The sequence below is a fragment of the Lithobates pipiens genome, unplaced genomic scaffold, assembly GCF_037356315.1.
Source record: "Lithobates pipiens isolate NorthernLeopardFrog02 unplaced genomic scaffold, aLitPip1_a1.2 Scaffold_27, whole genome shotgun sequence".
Taxonomy (NCBI): Eukaryota; Metazoa; Chordata; class Amphibia; order Anura; family Ranidae; genus Lithobates; species Lithobates pipiens.
In genome coordinates this window covers 77,967,967-77,984,169 of record NW_027507788.1, presented here as the reverse complement: position 1 = coordinate 77,984,169, position 16,203 = coordinate 77,967,967, and the positions used below count along the sequence as shown (strand labels likewise).

Sequence of the window (16,203 nt, the reverse complement as noted above, 5' to 3'; positions counted from 1 at the left end):
GTGATTTCAATAGTTTCTCTAGTGGTCTCAAGTGTGTCCGATCCCGTAGTGGCTGTGGTAAACCTTGTGCAAAATGAAAAATTTGAGTGTGTCTCCATCTATCTAATGGTTTGTGCCCCCATTCCTATGTAATTTCTCTGTAAGTGCATATATACGATTCCCTTTCATCACCTCCTGTAGTGTTTGCCCACCTACTAAAATATAAACGCTCCTCCTTCCCCGGAGGAAAATAATTAGTGTCTAATAAGGATATAAGTGGGGAATTATACTTCCAACCATGTCTCTTATTTATACCGTCCCAAATTTTAAATGTGTTCCTTGTTAAAGTGCTTGTGCTTACTCCTAAATCTCTAAACCGAGGTGGTATCCAAATCATCTTTCCTAAGTCTGTCCTACTCAATGTGATTTCCAACTCAGCCCAACTTTTCTCTTTCTTGTTGTAAATACAATCTATTAATCTAGATCACTATTGCTTCATAATATTTTTTAAGTTCTGGTAGGGCTACTCCTCCTCTGTCTTTATCTTTCACTAGGGTGTTATAAGCAATGTGTGGGCTTTTATAAGCCCAGATAAACTTCAGTACTAGAGATTTAAATTCACTAAAGTAACTCTGAGGGAGGGGGACAGGAACCATCTGAAATGTGTATATAGCTATGGGGAGTATAAACATTTTGATTGCATTAAACCTTGTCCATCCATTTAAGCGCTTTATACTGCTCCGGAGGTGGTTTTTAATTTTATTGATAAGGGGTATATAGTTAGCTTCGTAAAGATTGTCCGTTTGTGCGGTCAATTTTATGCCTAAATAATTCAAATACCTTTCGCTCCACCTGAAAGGTTGATGAGCCGAAATTGCACTCCGCTCCGCTTCCGCCAGGTTCAGGTTCAGAATCTCCAACTTGGACATATTTAAAGTTCGACAGTACAATTCCAGCTCTTTAAGGAATAATGGGATTGTTATTCTTGGTTTGGTTATATATAATAAGTCGTCTGTGAACGCAGCTGTTTTATATTCTCTCTCTCTGACTTGAATACCCCCGGATATCTTGATTCCTCCGGATTGCCACTAGGAGGGGCTCTAACATAATTATAAATAGGAGCGGGAGAGAGGACATCCCTGTCTCGTCCCGTTGAATAATTCTAAGGGGCGAGACAGGGAGCCGTTAACTCTTATTCTAGCTGTCGGGTGGATATATAAAGACTCGCTCCATCACAACATCCTCACCCCCAACCCCAAGTGCTTCAATGTCTCATAAAATACATAAAATCCCAATTAACTCTATCAAATGCCTTTCCGGCGTCCACCGCCATAACTACTGTAGGGATTCCCCTCCTAGTGGCCTCCCGGATCAGAAGCATGGACTTCAGGGAATTATCTCTCCCTTCCCGCCCTTGGACAAACCTAACCTATTCCGTGTGTATCCATTTTGGAAGGGAACACTTTTAACCTGTCTGACATTATTTTAGCGAAGATCTTTATGTCGGTGTTTAATAACGAGATTGGTCGATAGCTCTCCCGTGAGGCTGCGTCCTTACCTTCTTTTTGTATTAAAGCGATATGGCCTAGAAGAGCCTCCTCCCGAAAGCCCTCTCCCCTACCAATTGCATTGAAATATTCACTCAATTTGTGAGCTAATATTCTCAAAATCTTCTTATAATACAGAATGGAGTATCCATCGGGTCCCGGGCTTCCCCCCCAGGGCTGTATTTTTTTATTACTCTTGCAACTTCCTCTACCGATACAGGGGCCTCTAGGGCCACCATTTCTTCCTTTTCCCCTCTGGGGAAGCTCCAAGCTCTGAAGGTACTCCCCTATTGCTTGTTTTCGTTCAACCCTATCTCCCTCTCTCGGACTTATGTTATAATGGGCGCTATAGTAGGCATGGAAGCTTTCCGCGATTTCTGGTGTTGCAAATTGCATCTCGCCCCCCTCTCATCCCTTACCATTGGGATAAAGGTCCTATTCTTTTGTTCCTTCACTCTCCTCGCCAACCATTTGCCTGACTTATTCCCCCAGTGGTATCTATCCTTATTTAACTCATGGAATACAGAGTTCTTCTCCTGTTCCTCTAACTCGCTTTTTTTAGCTATCAACTCTTGTCTATCCCGGATCCCTTTAGGTCTATTTTTTTGTTCTTATTCTTGGATCTCCCTATATAGCTGGACTTTCTTTTTCTCCCTCTTTCTTTTTCCCTGCTCCGATCCCAATTAAGATCCCTCTTATGACAGCTTTATGTGTTTCCCAGAGAATAGCTCTGGGTATTCCTACGGTATCATTTAAGTCAAAAAAGGTCGTCAACTCCTGCTCGATCTTACTGATCACTTCCTGGTCCTGAATGAGCGAGTCATTTAACTTCCAAGTACTCTCTTGTACCCTATCTCCTTGTACCTCTAACTGTATTTCTACGGGGGCATGATCTGACAGTAGATACTACTGAGTAAGGTTTAATTTCTGCCTTTTTAAGGTTTGTCACCAGTTGATGTTCTATTAGAATGTAATGTAGTCTGGAAAAAGAGTTGTGAACCGCAGAGAAATTAGTATAATCCTGTTCTTTTAGATGTGTAATCCTCCATGAATCTTGTAGCTGCCAATTGGCCAGCGCTTTCTTGACTGCCCTTTGCCTTTGCTCCGACACTCGGGCTTCACCTCCTGAAGTGTCTAACCTTGAGTCGGGTGTCCAATTCATGTCCCCTTCCACAATTAATTTACCCTCCTTAAAGTCCTCCAGTCTTTTTAGGACTTTCTTAAGAAACCTATCTGCATTCTTATTCGGTGCATACATATTTACTATTGTACATTTCATATCAAACAGTTTACCTTTTATAAGCAAGTACCTGCCCTCTGGGTCAGCCAAGTGGTCCTCTACTTCAAACCTAGCTGTCCTACTGAAACCAATGGCCACGCCTTTTGCGTGTGCCGAAGGCGTGTCCCTGTAGAACCAGAGTGGGAAGTGAAAAGAAGCTAGTTTGATCTCTGAAGCATGTGTAATGTACGTCTCCTGTAGACATACTACGTGCGCACCCATGAATTTCAATTCATTCTTTATTTTATACCTTTTTTCCCATGTATTTAATCCCCTAACTTTGTACGTGATCACCCCTACCATAGATTATTACTCAGGAAGTTCATGGGCCCGCGTGGACTGACCCAGGAGGCATCCCCACTAAAGGACAGAGCGGGAGTAAGGAAGGAGGGAGAAAAAAAAGGAAACCCCAGAACACCCCCCCTTCCGCCCTCAACCCATCCCTCCCCTTATAGTTCTTCACCCTCTCTGCAATATCACACCTAATTAGGTTGGTCAGAGTCCCCTTTTTTGTTAAAATTATGGACTAGGCGGGCTACCTTCTGGCTTCACCTTCTCACCATAATTACCTAGGGGCTCCCGCCCTCGGCCGTCCAGGGGGGGCCCTCCCAACCCCCAGCTCTCCTCCCCCCTATTTCCTCACCCTTCTAGCCCTCAGTTCCCCTCCGCGCACCTCCCTTATTTGCTGACACCCTAGTGGTGTTTTGTCTCCTCACTTGTTTCGGCTCCCTTCCCTCTCTTCCATCTTGATTTTCTTTGGGTGGGCCTATCTCCCCCTTCCTCTCCCCATCCAGGGAGTATGGGTGGGGGGATGTCTAGATGGAACCTTACTATCACATCTCTTGGGCTTTCTAATCTTACTTCGAGCTGTCGTGTGATCCTGTGTACTCTATCTATTTTTAGGGTTTCTGTGGGGTCTCTACCTAACAGGGGGTTGAACAACTGTTGGACTATATTGCCTAACTCCGCATTGCCATATTTCTCTGGGAGACCTTTAATGCGGACATTCTTCCTTCTACTCCGATTCTCTTGGTCTTCTAATCTATACTGGAGATCTCTATTCGCTCTCTGGAGGGATGTGACCTGATCTGTAATCTCCTCAAGCCTTTGCTCTTGAGTGTCCAATCTTTCCTATATCTCTTCTACCCTCTCTAAAACCAAACCTATATCCGCCCTTACCCCCAATATTTCTGCTTTTAGAGACGCTTCCATTTTTGCAAGCATCTCCGCAAGCATCTCCTTTATTGATGGGGTTGCCTCCTGAGGTGCCAGTTGTCTGCTTCTATCCCCCCTGGATTCCTCTTCCAATATTCTCATCTCTCTTTCCTCCTGAGGGTTAGTACTGCGTCGTAGGTCGTCCCCTGAATCTTTCGACCCCCCTGCCTTGGCCCCATTTGCCTTCCCTCCTTTACTGTCTTCGAGAGTCTTTTGTCTACTTGGGCCTGATCTCTGTGATGCTCCTAGTTTGGGGCTGCACTGCGGATCTTCTATTGTGCTCATATTATTTGCCATATAGCGTTGGATACCTCCCGGGCTTGCTACCGGCTGTAAATTTGTACCCATTCCCCTGATTTCCCCCTCATCTTTTATCTATGCAAAAAAAATAAAAAAAATTCTTAGAGAGACTATATAGATTGCACAATCCCCAAGTCAGAACTTATTTTACAGCTTCTTCTTAATAAATTATACTATTTAATTATAATGATCGTCTCTTCTGATAAGTAGTAGGTAACGGCTGTCCAAAATGGTAGAAAGGGATTTAATGCTGTTCTCAGAGCTGTCTTTGGTTAATGTCTATCGGTGTCCCTTCTGTGGTGCTGCTATTCAGATGTTTCCGTTACTTCGCCGGTACATTTCACTTGTGGTACAGTGCCTGCAGGCACTTTAACGCAAAAAAAAGAGTCTGTAGAAAAAAATAGTCTATATCAGCACCTTCAAAAAAGAAATCGTCTCAGAGGGTTGTTTATGTGAGGATAGTGGAGTCAAGCAGTATCCATCTGTAACCAACCGGGTCTCATGATAGTAAACAGTATCAAATATTATGAGGCTGTTTCTGCGTGTCCTCCCGCCCCTCTTACGCTATACAGAGACCGGGAAAGAGGGACGTACGGTACGTTTTTTATAGGTCATTTACAGGATCTTCACAGGTGCCCCAGTAAGATAAGTCAAAAAAAAAGAAGAAAAAAAATCCACCAAGTCGCAGAATTTTCAATTCTTAAAGCAAAAGAGAAGAGAAGTATCCCATCTAAACTAGGGAGCCTGAGAGGTGAAATGGCAGGATACTCTCCTCTCCCCCTTCCCCTCCTTTCAAATCAATAAAAGCAAAGATTGGAACTGAGAGGTACCCCCCCCCCCCTTACATAGGACAAGTAATTTGTCAAACAAGATAAACGAACAAGATACATGATGAGGGGAAGATCACATAAAACAACAGAACCTAAAACCCAGAGGGAGAGCTTAAATACTAGTGTAACTGCTAGTTCAATACAAAAATATCTGACAACTAAAGAGGGGAACCAAAAAAGCCCAGATGTGGAAAAAAAAACATCCCTGCCAACCAAAAACGCAAAAAAGGAAATGGCTAAGTTAAAAGGGGCCCAAGGAGATAAAACAAGAGAAGATACAGAAACAGAGAGAGAGAGATAGAAACTAACAAGGGGAAAGGGGAAGAACAGCGAAGTATAGCTCAAATGCCCACAAAGATCGAGATGATGGCAATGTTTGAAAGGATGGAAAGTTTAATTAAAAGTGAGATTACAAATGTCCGGATGGATTTGGGCCATCTGCTGCGGAGAGTAGAAGAGGCTGAGGAGAGAACTGAGAAACAAACACAAGAGATCGCAGAATTAAAATCGCAAGTGAAAGCACTGCAAATAAACCAGAGGAATACCTTCTATAAAATGGAAGCACAGGAAAATCAAAATAGACGCCAAAATCTAAGAATAAGAGCCCTTCCAGAGCAAAACGGAGAGAAACTGAAAAAATAAGGAAAATATTTAACCCCCTATTAGGACGAGAAGAGGACGAGGAGTTAAAGATCGATAGAGTACACAGAATCAGAAAGCCTCTAGGAATGAAGGAGGAAGCCCCACGAGATGTCATTGTTAAATTCCATCGGTACACAGACAAGGAGAAAATATGGAGGAACCTCAGAGAGAGACACCCGTTGCAATACGAGCAAACAACTTTGCAAGTATTTGCGGACTTGTCAAGTGAAACATTAACCAGAAGAAGACAATTAAAACCATTACTAGAACATTTAAGACAAGCTAATATTAAATATAGTTGGGGGTTCCCTGCAGCATTGATAGTGCATAGGGACGGAAAGACGGTTAGATTGAAATTTCTGGAAGAAGTACAGGACTTTTGCACAAAGTTACAGATCCCAGCCATTAGTATACCCGAGCGACTGGAAAGAGAAGAAAGACTAATTGAAGAGGGAATATGGCAGAGAGCTTAATGTAGAGGGGGGATGAGGGGGGGGAGGGGGGGGGCTGGTGTAATTTAGTACAAAAGAAACGAGATTGGAGATGTAAATTAAAGAAAAGTTAATGTGGGTACGGGTGGAAACGGGGAGAGCCTCCCCGGACTATCTGCTCCCTCCTCTCCCCCCCTTATGTCTACCTGGCCTTAATGGCCGGGGGGGGGGGGGGGAGGATGGACACGGAATGCCGGGCTTGGAGCTTCACTCCAAGGGGTGAGGTACATATTCCAGGATGGGGATATATTCTGGATATAGATACAAGGACCAAAGAGGGGTCTGGGAGGGTTGGGAGCAGGTTGGGAGGGGGGCGGGAGGGGCGGGGGGAGAAAGAAGACCCGACAGCAGAGAACCTCGCTAAGTGAGAAAAATTAGAAAATCAGCCTGACTAAAATCTATGTCCATAGTTAATTGTTTGTCATATAACGTTAGGGGGCTAAATGAATCAGCAAAGTGGTTTAAAATTTTGAAAGAAATAGAACAATATGAAGCGGGTATAGTGTTCTTACAGGAAACCCATCTATCTTATGAAAGCAAGATTAGAATATATTCTCCCAGGCTCCCGGTGTGGTTTTATGGAGATTCTTATTCAAGGAACTCAAAAGGGGTAGCTATCGGTATAGGACGGGAGGTATACCATAAAATAGAAGAAAGATTAGTGGACCCGGAGGGTAGATTCCTCTTTCTGAAGGGGAAACTATGGGGAGTAGACTATACCCTCGCTAACATATACTGCCCAAATAGAAGTCCAACGGTTTTTCTGAAAGGAATATTAGAGAAATTATGGGATTTTAAGAGAGTAAGAGTAATCATAGCTGGAGATATGAACTTTTGTATGAATATGCAAATGGATAGTTCGTCCCGTGTACAGGGGATTGGGAAGGAGCAGAGGAGAATAATAAAACATAGGCTGTATCAGTATCAGCTTATGGATGTGTGGAGAACTATGCATCCAAGGATACGAGACTACTCGTTCTACTCCCCTGTACACGGGACGTATACTAGGATCGACTACTGGTTAGTGGAACACAGGGTTTTGGACGAGGTGATATCCACAGATATAGGAATTGGAACATTGTCTGATCATTCTCCAATATGCCTGAAGATCAAAATCCCAGAATTTCAGAAACCTCCCTTCTCTTGGAAATTGAATAGGGAACTGTTGGATGAGAAGGGAGAGGAAATAATTAGAAAGGAATTGGAGTTTTTTTTCGCCACTAATTTAAATGGAGAGAATATGGAAAATATTGTTTGGGAGACACATAAAGCTTATATAAGAGGGATATATATTTCGTTAGGTACAAATAGGAAGACAGAAGGTATTAGGTATTAATAGTAGGGAATTGAGGGTGGAAATCCATGGTTTAGAGCAAGACCATAAAAAGGCAAATGGCAGGGAAAGTGGACAGGTAGTGGACCTATTACATAAACTGGCTATTAAAGGAGAGGAACTTGGGGAATTAATGGAACAGGAAATGAGGACGATATATAATAGGATTACTATAGAGAGATATTATAGCGGCATTAAAAATAGTAAGATCTTAGCAAAGATATTGAGGAAAAAAAGATTGAAGAATTATATAGAGAAAATATTAAATAAAGAGGGAGAGCCGGTCTATAAAACTAAGGAAATAGAAGCAGTATCCATCTGTAACCAACCGTGTCTCATGATAGTAAACAGTATCAAATATTATGAGGCTGTCTCCAGCGGTAACTGGCAATTTCTAACAATGTCAATCGGTAACTAGCAATATTCGCAGTATCAAGCGAATACAGGGAGTTTTCCATGACTGGCACAAATTAATCGCTGCTTAGCTTAATGGTACGCTGATATAGATTTAAGCACAAAACTCCGCAGCCGTCCACTCACCACTCTGAGCCCTGCAGCAGAGCCAGCCCACCACCTGCTGTTTTCCCGGCCGATGGCCTCTTGCTCAGAGCGGGCCCCTCCTGAAGCTCCCCTGGGGGAACCATCTACGTGTCCTCCACTGCTTTCCTCTCTGATGACAACCGCAGCTTGAGGCTTCCAACTTGCTGCTGTGTACTTGCTTGCTTGCAGGCTCTTTCAAACCTCCAGGTGGATGGATCCCAATCTGCTCCAGGGATCTCCAGGAGGCACACAGCGAGCAGCTGCCGACAGATCCTCGTTCCCAGCTCAACCAAGGTTTCACTTTCACCTTATGACTGCGGGGCTGCACAAGCTACACAGATTTTCTTCCTCTATGCAGCACATGACGGGTGGGGAACGAGTTCTCCGCTGCAGTCACTCGCTTTCTCGGCTCTGCTTACCATACTGCTCACTGCGGAGGCCCGCTAGGTTGAGGGAATTCAAATTCGCCGGGCTGTCAGGAGGACTCCCTGCACGTGCCTACGTCACGGCGCTCCGCCCCCTTCCTCCGTCATCTGAGATGATCGAGCATAATAGATACTGGTAAGGTATTTTGGTCACTTATAAAAGTCTTATATGTGTAGGATGAAATTATTGAACCAAAATGTTGATGTACTACTTTTTTTTATATATCTGAAAAAACCCAATAAAAATATTTGCACTAAAATAGTACAAAGCATTTTATGTGTTCAGGTACCTTCTGTTTAGCTGCATTTATAAAAAAAATTAAATCTGTGCATCCAGGGGCAGATTAGTTCTCCTCGATGTAAGGGGACACTCCCCCACTTATCAGCAATGTAAGAGGGCACAGAGACAGCCCTGTACTAGCCATAGTTGCAGATGTGTGGGCCAAGAGTGACTGTATATTACTGACAGGAAAGGACATACAGTTGGTGTGCTTCCAACAAAAGTGCTGCCTATTGCCATATTCTTGAGGTATGGTTCTTGGCAACAAGACAGCAGACACCACTGTTGATAGAAAACTGTGAACAGGGCACATCCATCCTAGAACTAACAGTCGTTTGGCAGATCAATTTAATGACCAACTATGATTCACAGCTGCAACTGGCAGATCAATCCACCGACTGACTGTGATGCATAGTTTTGGCGCCAGAACTGTACAGGCACTTGCCGGTACATTTAATTTTTCTTGAGTCGGCAGTCTACTGCCTGTTTGTGCTGTGTGACCAAAATGCTGATGCACGGAGATCAACACATCACGCTGTTTATTTTTTCTTTCACAGAACATTATTGGAGTGTTATGATTGACATTTCAAGAGTTGTATCCACTGCTGTTGTTTGCACTGCAGTCCGGTGTGCTGAAAAAAATTACTGCATGCAGTGCTTCATTAGAAACAGGGCATTTTGCCCAGTCTGTGCATTGGGGCTGTGCTGGGAATATCTGGCGCCACATCTGGTCTGAACGGATAACTAAAATGAATTTAAAATATAATATATTACAGCTTACAGTCCTTACATGTGGTGGCTGCATTTGTTTCCTTTTTTTAAGCTAACAACATTTTGAGCAAGCAAATACAGAAAAAACTGTTGTTCTTTCCAGAAATTGGTGTGCCTTTCACTTCCTTTATGCTGAACCAAAGAATATCTTCTTCTTTAGATGTCTCCTGCAAGCCACCAATTGTTCTACCCTTTATGTAATAGGAAGCGATATGGACATGCTTGTAGTGACAGCCATGGCTTCATCCCCAGTTACTGTGGAGGGTGATGTACCCACACAATGCAAGGCCATTTGTTATTTTCAGGATTACAGGTGAAAAGCAAAAGAAGCTTGATAAAAGAAAATGAATGTAGCCATCACACCAAGCACTGGTAAGCTGCAATAAATACAATTTTGTGTGTTGGATTTCAATGCACTTTAATCTTATAAGTATAACGTTTGCTTATACTTGCTGGGAATATTCGTTTCTGCATTTAAATAAAACAAACTCAGATGCCCTGTGTGAATGAGTGCTTACATAGCTTTGGATCAATGAGTCCTACACTTCTTCTGTAAGCTTTTACTGTGTTGCACTAATGCTGACCATACACTATATGAAAAACCGTTTGAAAATCTGTAATTTGGACAGTTCATTCATTTTTCGTCCAGGTAATGGGCACAAATCGAAAATCGGTTGTGAAGTTTTTGAGCCAAAAAATCGAAGGAACCATGTGTAAAATTTCTGCCTAACAATAAATTGAAAGGTTAATGTGTTTCTCGCCTGTTAAAAATTGAACTGTTGGTACTGCGCATTCCTTACCCAGAAGCAAAAAATGAACAAGAAACAAATTCATTTGTGCCATTGACAGACTTCCCATTCAAATTCAGCCATTACATGATGGCAATATTCTTTGCTCTTACAACAATATGTTTTTCGTAAACGCATTTGAACAATTCTTCGTATAGTGTATGACCAGCATAAGAAACAGTTATCTTCTGGCAAAACCCACATGAAATGACTGGATTCTGTGATGCTAGGTGACCTAAGACACACATCATTTAGTGTATGAGTAATAACTTCCCTCTTGTATATGTTTTATTTTGCAGTGTTTGGCTTGCGATGCATGGAGAAGCCTGACCCAATATGTCAGCCACGGCTGTCGATGGCTCTGATGTGTCACTTGGTAAGTGCTTGGTTTGTATGATATCTCCCAATCTTAAATATTTTGTGGCATATTGCCTATGTTGGTTTAATATTCTTCCTCCTTTCCCTGTAGATGGAGAATCTTTCCACACTGTGGATACGTTTCTATTGGATTCTGCTAGCACCACTAAGTTAACTATAAAGGAGGAGAGATCAGAGTCTCAAGGAAGTTCCTCACTACCTACTGAAAATGAAATCCTCGGAACAGATGGGGAGGGCTCCTCTCACAGCGCAGGTGACTTTTGTGTTATTCTTTCTGTCTTTGGTCCCTTTTACATGGTCCGGATATGTTTTTTTCTCTGCAGGGGATCAGTCCACTGATCACCTGCTAAGTTGAGCGGAGCAGCTGGATGACCTGTCCATGTCTGCTCCGCTTATGCAGCGTGGACATGGACACAGACAGAGCCCACTCTACTCTATGGGCAGCCTGAGGCTGTCTGTTTACACCTGACTGCCCTCCGATACGACGAGATGAAGGGAGGCGGATCCCCTTTTGTTTTTTCTGCTGGATTGGCTGGGTGGAGCTGGATGTAAATGGACACAGGTCAGTTTACATCTGACTGCCCATAGTGGAGAATGGAAGGTCCGCCTGAAAAACAGACAGGCAGACCCGATCGGATTTCAGATTGAACTTGGGGAATCTAAATTAGAAGTCTCCAACATAACCACTTGCTGTGCAGCGAACTTGAAGTGGTTCTAGAGGCAGTAGGTTTTTTTTTTTTTTATGCATTCTATGGTAGCTCAGGAGTTAGCCTGCTCAAATGCCCCCCATAGCAAAAGGCTTACTATTGGGTGCAATCAGGCAGAGGGAGGATCCAGGACCGGCGAGAAAGGACTCAAAAAGAAGAGTATTGGGGCTTCTCTGTACAAAATTATTGCACAGAGCAATTAATATAACCTCTGGCAGGTTTTTAATCATCCCAGTGAAAAAAAAACATCTAATGCCGCGTACACACGATCAGACTATTCGGCGGACTTAGTCTGGCGGACAAACTGCCAGAAAGTCCGCCGAACTTTCCGAATGAGCGGACCTGCACACACACAACCGGACTTTAGCGGGAGTCTGCCGGACTTTTGAAATTAATGGACTTGCCCACACAGAGAAAAGTCCATTCATTTTGAACGCAGCTCCAGGTAGCCGGGACTAGCGAAGGAAGTCAATGTCGCTGCCTTCAGCGGTAAGATTGACACGTCGCTGGCCCCGTCACCTGGTATGAACTTAAAGGGGAAAGCCCTACGCCGAAAAAAACGGCGTGGGGGTCCCCGCCAAGGTCCATTTAAGACCCTTATCCGAGCACGCAACCCGGCCGGTCAGCAAAAGGGGTGGGGAAGAGCGAGCGCCTCCCCCCCTCCTGAGCCGTACCAAGCCGCGGGCCCTCAACATGGGGGCTGCTTTGGGGAAGGGGGGCCCTGCCGCCCCCACCACAAAGCACCTTGTCCCCATGTTGATGAGGACAAGGGCCTCTTCACGACAACCCTGGCCGTTGGTTGTCGGGGTCTGCGGGCGGGGGGCTTATCAGAATCCAGGAGTCCCCTTTAATAAGGGGGCCCCCAGATACCGGCCCCCCACCCTATGTGAATGAGTATGGGGTACAATGTACACCTACCCATTCACCTGGTGAAAAAATGTAAATAAAAAACAACACAAGTTTTTAAAATAATTTATTGCACAGCTCCACGGGTCTTCTTCCGTCTTGGGGGGGTCTTCTCACCGGACTCCTCCGCTATCTTCTGCTCTTTTGCTAGCTCTTTTACTAGAGGAGGAGCCCGGCTTTCTTCTTCGTCGCCGTCCGGGGGTCTTCTTCTGACTTCGGTGGTCTTTTCCCCCTCTGCGGTTCTTCTTGCCGGGCCTCCGCTTTCTTCCTATAGCTCTTTTACTAGCGGTGGCCCGGTCTTCTGTCGCCGCCGCCCCTTCTTTTCCGACTTCAGGGGTCTTGTCCCCCTCTTCGGTTCTTCTTGCCGGGCCTCCTCTTTCTTCTTCCAGCTCATTTACTAGCGGTGGACCGGTCTTCTGTCACCGCCTTCTCTTCTTCTTCCTTGAGATGTTGACTCGACTCTATCTCTGGCCGCAATGACAGGGACGTGTTGCGTGGCGACTTATATAGGGACAGTGGGTGGGGTCACCGGGTGATGTCCCCGACCCTTATGATTTCACAGTCTCAGAGGATGCTGGGACTGGGACGGCATAGGGGATTCCCCTTAAAATTCCTACTGGACCTAAGGGCCTGGTATGCCCCCAAGAAGGCATGCAGGCTTCATGAGTGAGGCACCATTATCGCCGCTCTTTCGCTACTATAGGAAAATTACATTTTCCTATTGCAGCCAGTGCGAGAACCAGCACAACAGGATATCACGCTGGTTAGAGAAGCCTGTGGCCGGTAACCAGCGTGACAGTGTCGCGCTGGAAACACAATATCGGCGGCACCTACTGTATGCGTACCAGTGTTTGTGCTCACCCAGAGCCCTGGGTCTCATACTAATGATCGGAAACCAGGACTTCCAGTTCCCCGTCACTGGATCCCTGTGATAGTCTCTGATTCTGTGAGTGGAGAAAAAGATACAGTGCCTTTGCGAAAGTATTCGGCCCCCTTGAACTTTTCAACCTTTTGCCACATTTCAGGCTTCAAACATAAAGATATACAATTTTAATTTTTTGTGAAGAATCACCAACAAGTGGGACACAATTGTGAAGTGGAACGAAATCTATTGGATCATTTAAACTTTTTTAGCAAATAAAAAACTGAAAAGTGGTGCGTGCAAAATTATTCGGCCCCTTTACTTTCAGTGCAGCAAACTCACTCCAGAAGTTCAGCGAGGATCTCTGAATGATCCAATGTTGTCCTAAATGACTGATGGTGATAAATAGAATTCACCTGTGTGTAATCAAGTCTCTGTATAAATGCACCTGCTCTGTGATAGTCTCAGGGTTCTGTTGAAAGCACAGAGAGCATCATGAAGACCAAGGAACACACCAGGCTGGTCCGTAATACTGTTGTGGAGAAGTTTAAAGCTGGATTTGAATACAAAAAGATTTCCCAAGCTTTAAACATCCCAAGGAGCACTGTGCAAGCGATCATTTTGAAATGGAAGGAGTATCAGACCACTGCAAATCTACCAAAACCTGGCCGTCCCTCTAAACTTTCAGCTCAGACAAGGAGAAGACTGATCAGAGATGCAGCCAAGAGGCCCATGATCACTCTGGATGAACTGCAGAGAACTACAGCTGAGGTGGGAGAGTCTGTCCATAGGACAACAATCAGTCATACACTGCACAAATCTGGCCTTTATGGAAGAGTGGCAAGAAGAAAGCCATTTCTCAAAGATATCCATAAAAATTCTTGTCTAAAGTTTGCCACAAGCCACCTGGGAGACACACCAAATGTGGAAGAAGGTGCTCTGGTCAGATGAAACCAAAATCGAACTTTTTGCCCACAATGCAAAATGATATGTTTGGCGTAAAAGCAACACAACTCATCACCCTCAACACACCATCCCCACTGTCAAACATGGTGGTGGCAGCATCATGGTTTGGGCCTGCTTTTCTTCAGCAGGGACAGGTAAGATGGTTAAAATTGAGGAGAAGATGGATGCAGCCAAATACAGGACCATTCTGGATGAAAACCTGTTGGAGTCTGCAAAAGACCTGAAACTGGGACGGAAATTTATCTTCCAACAAGACAATGATCCCAAACATACAGCAAAATCTACAAAGGAATGGTTCGCAAATAAACGTATCCAGGTGTTAGAATGGCCAAGTCAAAGTCCAGACCTGAATCCAATCGAGAATCTGTGGAAAGAGCTGAAAACCGCTGTTCACAAACGCTCTCCATCCAACCTCACTGAGCTCGAGCTGTTTTGCAAGGAAGAATGGGCAAGAATTTCAGTCTCTCGATGTGCAAAACTGATAGAGACATACCCCAAGCGACTTGCAGCTTTAATCGCAGCAAAAGGTGGCTCTACAAAGTATTAACGCAAGGGGGCCGAATAATTTTGCACGCCCCACTTTTCATTTTTTTATTAGTTAAAAAAGTTTCAAAAATCCAATAGATTTCGTTCCACTTCAAAATTGTGTCCCACTTGTTGGTGATTCTTCACAAAAAATAAAAATTTCTGATCGGAAAAAGTCCGATCGGATTTGGTTGTTGGAAAATTTTAGATCCAGCTCTCAAACTTTTTCCGTCGGAAAATCCGAGCCCACACACGATCGGACTTTCCAACAACATAGTCTGATCTTACTTTTTTCTGTTGGGAATTTCGGACCATGTGTATGGGGCATAAGGGTCAAGGTAAGGGCCAGTATAATTTGGGTAGGATTTTTTTTTAAAAAGCATTTTTTTTAAGTTGGTGTCAGTGTGTTTTAGGTAGGATTAAAAAAAAAAAAAAAAAAAAAAAAAAAGCAAAATGAACGCTTGTTTCTGGGCCCTACTATGGTATGCATACAAACAGTAAATAAACATACACATATCACTGCAATCGCCAGGAGCAGGGGAACTTTTTTTTTTTTTTCCTTTGGCGATAAGATATGGTATTAGCAAGAAATATATAGCTACATTTAAAACAATTTGTTTTATTTGACAAATTTTTGTAAAAAAAAAAATCAGGAGATAGCCGTTACCATTTACCACCAAATGACAGCCCAATTTGTCCTGAAAAAAACAAGTTATAATTTGCCAGGATACACTAAGTAGTTGCCACGATATGTACAGTTTTGCAAAATTGTGCTCAGGCATTAAGATTTGTTTTACCCTTCATCACAAAGGGGTAATAAGGCCCATGAGTCCTTTGTAGTGCATAGAGGAGTTGCAGTCCCATGCAATGTTTATACAAATAGAATGAGCTATTTTGCATTTGAAATGCTTATGTTCATGTATGCTGTGTTAAAGAACCTGCTAAGTAAAATTCTTTGCCATTTCTGCTTCTTTTAAATTTGGAGCCAATAATGTGATTATTTTTTGTTTTTTCCTGGACTGTTTTGTTTGTGAAAATATGCAAATCACACACTCCTGCAAGCCTTCTGCCAGTATCTTAATGCTGGGTGAGGAGTTTGTTTTTTCTGATATAACTAGGCTTTAATTACAGTTAAATAATTATGTATTATTTTGTCTTTCAACAGCAGAGGAGCCAGAACGTAAAAGGAAGAAGGGTCCTGCACCAAAGATGTTGGGTAATGAAGTTTGCAGTGTGTGTGGAGATAAAGCCTCCGGCTTTCACTATAATGTGCTGAGCTGTGAGGGCTGTAAAGGCTTTTTCAGACGCAGTGTAATAAAGAATGCCAAATACACTTGCAAGAACAATGGCAAGTGTCAGATGGACATGTACATGCGCCGCAAGTGCCAGGAGTGCAGGCTCCGGAAATGCAGAGAGGCTGGCATGCGGGAGCAGTGTAA

General features: G+C 43.7%; 1 protein-coding gene across 7 annotated transcripts in view; it reads left to right on the top strand.

Moving 5' to 3' along the window:
• The window catches only part of NR1H2 (nuclear receptor subfamily 1 group H member 2), a 232,388-nt gene that overhangs the window by 164,660 nt on the left and 51,525 nt on the right, over positions 1 to 16,203 (top strand). For all 7 annotated transcript variants that reach the window (XM_077457095.1, XM_077457099.1, XM_077457096.1 and 4 more), the window contains 3 exons: positions 10,720 to 10,796; positions 10,890 to 11,051; positions 15,930 to 16,199. In XM_077457095.1, coding sequence (XP_077313221.1) covers positions 10,757 to 10,796; positions 10,890 to 11,051; positions 15,930 to 16,199 — 472 coding nt within the window. In that variant the 5' untranslated portion in view covers positions 10,720 to 10,756. The remainder of the gene's footprint in view (positions 1 to 10,719; positions 10,797 to 10,889; positions 11,052 to 15,929; positions 16,200 to 16,203) is intronic.